Source organism: Trachypithecus francoisi, unplaced genomic scaffold, assembly GCF_009764315.1.
Source record: "Trachypithecus francoisi isolate TF-2019V2 unplaced genomic scaffold, Tfra_2.0 Lachesis_group20, whole genome shotgun sequence".
Classification (NCBI taxonomy): Eukaryota; Metazoa; Chordata; class Mammalia; order Primates; family Cercopithecidae; genus Trachypithecus; species Trachypithecus francoisi.
In genome coordinates, this window is record NW_022681466.1 from 27,112,486 (window position 1) to 27,119,556 (window position 7,071).

General features: G+C 42.0%; 1 protein-coding gene across 1 annotated transcript; it reads right to left on the reverse strand.

Annotated features, from left to right (window-relative positions):
- Positions 1-5,514: 5,514 nt before the first annotated feature.
- On the reverse strand, positions 5,515-6,822 carry LOC117066490 (emerin-like). The gene is given in 2 exon segments (XM_033181910.1): positions 5,515-5,976; positions 5,979-6,822. Coding segments are annotated over 2 exon segments (771 nt in total). The 5' UTR covers positions 6,685-6,822; the 3' UTR covers positions 5,515-5,911.
- Between the last annotated feature and the right edge of the window lie 249 nt (positions 6,823-7,071).

A 7,071-nucleotide genomic window follows, 5' to 3' on the forward strand; every position in this document is an offset into this window, starting at 1 on the left:
ACCTCGTGTCATTATATGTTGTATGTGTTTCTCTTTCTGTCATCCCATGACCACTAAATGCTACCCAGAAGTAAAGCAGTAATTTTTATCATCTGAGTTCTCAATTGCTCTGTAAGTCTTTTTAAAAGTTTACTTGCACCACAAGCAAGAAAGTCTAGGCCATTTTTCGGTTTCCATTTAGCTATGTAGATTCTTCTAATACCTCACTAGCCTTGTTGACTTCTCTATTTCCCCTGTGTATACTGTGAGGTTCTGGAAAACCAGACTTTTGTCCTGTTCACTGCATTACTACTCTCAAGTACCTGGTGCACAATGGGTACTTAAATTAGTGCTGAGGTGGCTTGTATGAGATGGTTTAGAAATTATCAGACGGTTGTCCAAGATCAGACTGTGAACTGCAGAGAAACTCATTCACTTAGTGTGTCACCTACTCACCTTTAAATTTAAGTTAAATAGCTAAGTTATATTGTTCACTCCCAAGTGTATTCATTGAGTAATTGCTATGTGGTAGGCACTGTTCTAGACTCCAGAGATATAGCAGTGAGTAATACCAGTGAAGTCCAAGATGGTATTACCATGGAGCTTATGCTCTACTGGGAGTTCTAGCAGAGCCAGCCTTTAGATTTAGCAGTCTTTTACAGATTGTTGCTCTATGCCACCTCCCTAATACAGGCTATAACAAAATATATATTTTCTCTAATGATCACATTTAGCCGTATTCAAGCCTTAGGCATTGCTCTTTCCCTGAGAGAATTCTTCTTATGAGTTTGTAACATGACCCAACCTTTCTTGCCATTTTAAAAAGAAAATATTGCTTTCATTTTCATCCCCTCCATCACTGCTTTACTATTTCAACAAGTTCTGTGTCTTTCAACAGCAATTAGCATGTCCCCCTGTAGTTCAACCAAACATCTCAGCTTTGGAGGAATTAAGTATTGAGTTTTTCAAGAAACCCGGAAAAGAAGGAAGGGAGAGTGAGAGACAGTGACTTTGGAGAGAACAGGGTTGAGGAAATATTTTGTTTTGAATTTTTTAAGGTAGTAGATATTTCAGCATGTTTGTAGGATCAACGGAAGAAGCCAATGGAGGAGGGTTGAAATATCCAACGGACAGAATAATTGATGGAGCAATGCTTTAGAGGAGAAAAAGTTGCAAACATAGGTGGGGGTATCATTGAGATTTTAGAAAGCAAATGTCAATATATTCTTTTGGAGAGGCAAAAAAGAAAAAGAAAACAAAAGTTAAGAGAATGCACACATTTCAGACCAGAGGGAATATGATTCAGAAACTAAGTTCTATAGTTATTCTCCCAAAGAAATTGTAGGCAATGTCTTCTGATGAAGGGATGGGGGAAGGGGTGAGAGAAGAATTGATGACTGAATAAAATGAAAAATGTTTAGAAGAAATGTAGTGAAAAGCCAAAGGAGGTAACCGAGATTTTGTAAAAGAGTTTCCAGACATAATTAAAGACCCAACCAGGACAGAAGTTATGTGATGTTATGTATCTTGAGAACAAATCCTGTGTGTAAGACTATACCCTTCAGCTTCCACCCTCCACAAAACTGTTTTTATTTTATTCATTTATTTATTTTTTATGATCTCCTTCAGTCTACCACTCTTCATGGAATCCTTTTGGAAATAAAATTTGTTTACCAAAATGCACCTTAACACCTACATAGCTGGGATCAGGAAGGAACTTGCAAGGGGGTAAAACTGGGACTAAGAGTACTAATTTTGATTACCCTTAACTTGGCCCTTAGGGGGATGTGAAATTCAGACATTTACCCCATCCTAACAGAACCATAGTCTCAGACATAGTTCAGACACTTCCCAAATTTGTTTACCACAATTTAACAAATAATTAAATTTTATATGCCCAGTAGGCAAAAAGACAAAATTTTGGCCATTTCTTTGTTTTCTTTCTTCTTCAAAATGCTTATTTGCAGATAGATGTTACATCTTAGGAGGAAGAAATTCAGGACTTTGTTATTCAAATTCCATAATTTAGCTGATTTTTCTACATATTCTCTTAATAATAAATTAGAGACTACATCTTTGTAGCTAGCACATTTGCAAGTCATTGTCTTCAGGATCTGACCAGCTCCAGGTAATGTCAAGAACAATGCACGTTATCACCTGGGCAGCTGGGATCGGGAAGAAACTTGCAAGGGAGTAAAATTGGGACTATGAGGACTAAATTTGATTATCCTTAACTTGGCCCTTAGGAGGATGTGGAATTTAGACATTTACCCCATCCTAACAGAACCATAGTCTCACACATAGTTCAGATAATTCCCAGTGCCAACAGAGTCCAAGACAGCTGTCTTAGTCTCCACAGGCTGTACCAGAGTTCGAATATTTGTGTTCCTCCAAATTCATGTTGAAACCTAATCCCCATTGTCGTAGTGTTACGAGGTGGAGTCTTTAGGAAGTGTTTAGTCCATGAGGGTGGAACTCTCATGGATGTGATTCGTACCCTCATAGAAGAGGCTTGAGGGAGCCTTCTTCCCCTTCCACCACATGAAGATGTAACAACAAAGTGCCATCTTTGAAGCGGAGAGCTGGCATTCACAAGATACTGAAGCTGCTGTCACCTTGATCTTGGACTTCCAGCCTCCAGAGCTATACACAAGAAATTTCTGTTGTTTATAAGTTGCCCAACCTAAGCTATTTTGTTATAGAAGCCCCAACAGATTAAGATAGGCTGCCATAACAAAATACCATGGACTAAGTGGTCTAAACAACATAAATTTATCTCCTCTTAGTTCTAGGGACTGAAAGCCCAAGATCAAGTTGCCAGCAGGAAAAGAGACCGAGGGAGGAAAGGAGACAGAGAGAGAGGAGAGGAGAGGAGGGGAGGGGAGGGGAGGGGAGAAGAGGGAAAGAGAGTGAAAGCAAGGGAGGGAGAGAGCTAGGTTTCTCTGGTTTCTTTTCTTAAAAGGATATTAATCCTATGGAGCTGCGGTCCCACCCTTATGACCTCAATTAACCTTCATTACTTCCTTAGCAGTTTCATCTCCAAATACAGCCACACTGGAAGATAGGGCTACAACATATGTATTTTATATGGACACAAACATTTAGGCCATCATACGAGTCAACAGGGCAGAGTAAGAATCCCCACCCAAAGCAGTCATAAGCATAAATAACATATTATCACTGTGATTTAAGGTCATTAATAAATCCACTTCTAACTATATTCTAGTTGGTCCTGAGGTCTATGTGGAAACTGTTAAGATGTACAGAGAATATCATGACCTATATATTCTCTATAGGTCTTTTGCGACTATATTTCTATTGCGCAAATAGAAATAAAGAGTCTAATTTCTATTGCGACTCTTCCAATAGAAAATAACAAGTGTCAGTAGAAGATCATGAGAATTTCATGAGACACAACTACCGCCATGCTGGTGAGACAGGGATTACTGAAACAGCACTTCTGGGATTAGGATTGACTATGGACCTCATAGGTTTCACCCACAGATGTATTTCATTAATCACTTTAACTGGAAGGAGGGCCTAGATACCATTTATAGTTATTCACTCATTGTGACTTTGTTGCTTTCTTTAGTGCATTCACCACTTCTAAGAAAATGTGGGGGGAAAGGTGGGAAGATTAGGAATTGAGTCAGTATGCTTAAAATCATATAACCAGCTAATGATAGAAGTGAGACTAAGACCAAAGTCTCTAGACTTCCAAGTTTCATACTTCTTCTGCTCTATTACACTTTTATTTTGAAGAGGGGTTGCCATTGTCTGAACAAAAATCCTAACTCTACTTTATGTCTCTAAAATACTTTTGGGGGCTTAGAGTGTGAAATAACTTCTGCAATGATAATAATAGGAGCACACTATCTTGAGAACTTATTATGTGCTATGCACTTCCAATGTATGATATTATTTAATTCTCTAAACAACTCTGGGTAGTGGACACTGTTAACATTTTCATTTTCTAGGTGAAAAACAAAAAGGTTTAGAGGAGAATTAGATGTCACACCCAAGAAGTGGCAAATCCAAGGGTTCAAATCTAGTTTGACTGAGTACAGAGTCAAAGATTATAACTAGGAAACTATAGACTATGTGCTTGGTAGAAACTACTTGCCCTTATATAGCAGAAATGGTGTTTTCTTTAGATCTTTTTAGTATTTTCATATTTATCATGTATCAATATATCATTTGACCTCTACTAGCTAAAGGACATGCCTATTTCCCCCTAAATGATAAAATAACAAAAGTAGTTTATTCTCCCTCTTCCTCACAGAATTCCAAAAACACATACTTCTCAGAGGCAAAATTAGGCATTATTCCCTGAAAGAATGAACAATTCAGTATCCTACATTTTCCAGAAACAATCTCACAATCAAAAAAAAAAAAAAATGCGACAGCTTACGGAGAAAGAGAGGTTGGGAGACATGTCTCAAAATTACTCATTACCCAAGTTTAGTAATAGTAAGACATCAAATATACAGTTGGTCTCTTTACCTCCCCAGTTTAGAGAGTTTCAATGATCCCCAGAGGCACATGAACCTACTGTGCTAAGTAATAGTCTCAAAATTCAGAGATTCCCTCTCACAGCCCATCTTCACTACTGACTCACTGCATAATTTGCTAAAACCAAGTTGTTCACTCACTGAGATGGACTGAGAGAAATAACATTCCTAACTTTTAAAGCTGTGAGAAGACAAAAATGCTATCTGGGCAAAACACACAAAAAATGCTTTACAGACATAAGCAGTTTAGTTTTGTAATCGAATAACACTTGCAACAACAAATTGTCTGACACATAGCTAATGGTATGATTCGTCATTGTCTGTCTGTATTGTAATTTGACCTAAATTGTGAGCAGTTTGTGTAAATCTCTGTATTTCTTAGTGATGCACTATCTCTTAACATTTGTATAGCACTTTAAAGTTTATAATGCACTTTACCATAGATTATCTTATTATCTCACATGAGAAGGTCTAATGAGCTCAGTAAATGTTAGCGTAATTTAAATCACTCAAAGCCACGTTAGAAAAGCTAGGTAGATATCACCAATTTCTTCTATGAATGAGGAAGGTGAGACATACAGCTTCTTTTATTATTGTTATTATTATACTTTAAGTTCTAGGGTACATGTGCATAACGTGCAGGTTTGTTACATATGTATACTTGTGCCATGTTGGTGTGCTGCACCCATCAACTCGTCAGCACCCATCAACTCGTCCTTTACATCAGGTATAACTCCCAATGCAATCCCTCCCCCCTCCCCCCTCCCCCCTCCTCATAATAGGCCCCGGTGTGTGATGCTCCCCTTCCTGAGTCCAAGTGATCTCATTGTTCAATTCCCACCTATGAGTGAGAACATGCGGTGTTTGGTTTTCTGTTCTTGCGACAGTTTGCTGAGAATGATGGTTTCCAGTTGCATCCATGTCCCTACAAAGGACACGAACTCATCCTTTTTTTATGACTGCATAGTATTCCATGGTGTATATGTGCCACATTTTCTTTCTTTCTTTTTTTTTTTTTTTTTTTAATAAATGGGGTTTTTATTGTGTGTCCACGAAAACAAAGGGTGGCCTTTGGTTAATCCCCCCCAACAAGATGACAAAAAGGAGGCATGCATGAACCATGTTCTCCTCTGACTGAGCGAGGCCTTGCCCTCCTGGACCCTAAGGGTTACATGCAAGCAGGGCCAGGACGCTGCGGAGGAAAGCACACTCAGGCCCTCATGGAGGGCCTCAGTCTGCTGCCTCCCTGGTGGGACAAGGCAGGGGGAGCAAGCACTACTCTGGGCTAGGCCCAGCGCCCCCCAAGCAAGAACACATAAAAGCCCCTGCCCCTGCCCCCACCCCTACCGCTACCCCCACCCCCACTGCTAAGGCAGTTAGCCAGGACTTCCCCAGAAGACCTGGCTCTGAAGCCCAGACCCTCACGGCTCCCTCTGGAAAGGGTTGCCTTCCTCAGCCTGCATGAAGTAGTACATGAAGAAGGGTCGATCACAAAGACCAGAAAAAGCAGCAGCTGGCCCCAGAGCGGGACGTGGTGATCCTGGTCCAGCCCAGCCCCAGGAGCATGGTTTTCAGGCCGGATGGCAAGGCGGGTGAGCCATGAAGAGGAAGATGAGGAGGAGGACATAGAAGAGGTGGAGGAGGAAGTAGGATAATAGGACAGGTCCAGGGAGCTCCTGGAGGCTGAAACAGGGCGGTAGTGCACGATGCTCTGGTAGGCACTGTCCCGGCCATACATGGGGCATTCCCTATCCTTGCACTCCTCTTCAGAAGACGACAAAAGATCATCACGCACCTGGTGGTGGAAAGTGTCTGCATCTGGGAGTGAAGTCACAGACTGGCGGAAGCCCCTGGACGGGCCCGCAGACTCGGGCTCCCCATAAGTCCTGGTAGTGAAGTAGCTCTCTTCATAGTAGTCGTCATTGTAGCCCTTGCTCTGGTAGAGTAAGGCGTCCTCTTTCCTGGGAAGATCATACATATCTGAATCCCCTGACGTCGAATTAAAGTCAGAGAAGCGATAAGAGGAGGCAGCGGACGAGCCGAGGGGCGAGAGCCGCCGCCTCTGGGTCTCGTACTCGAAGATCTTCTGCTCGTAAAGCCTACGAGTTGATCCTACTACAGGCCCGTGCGGGATGTTGTACCGGCGCAGCAAGGTGGTCAGCTCAGTATTTGAAAGATCTGCGTAGTCGTCCATGGCGGGTGCGGGCTCCGGCGGAGGCCTGGTGGCGGCCCGGGCCTACCAAAACCGGCCGAGCAACGGCTGCCTAGGAGCACGGCGGGGGCGGCAGGAGCGCTTCAGGAGCGGCGGCGCTCGGGTCACACCCGAATCGCTGTCCCACATTTTCTTAATCCAATCTGTCACTGATGGACATTTGGGTTGATTCCAAGTCTTTGCTATGGTGAATAGTGCCGCAATAAACATACGTGTGCATGTGTCTTTATAGCAGCATGATTTATAATCCTTTGGGTATATACCCAGTAGTGGGATGGCTGGGTCATATGGTACTTCTAGTTCTAGATCCTTGAGGAATCGCCATACTGTTTTCCATAATGGTTGAACTAGTTTACAGTCCCACCAACA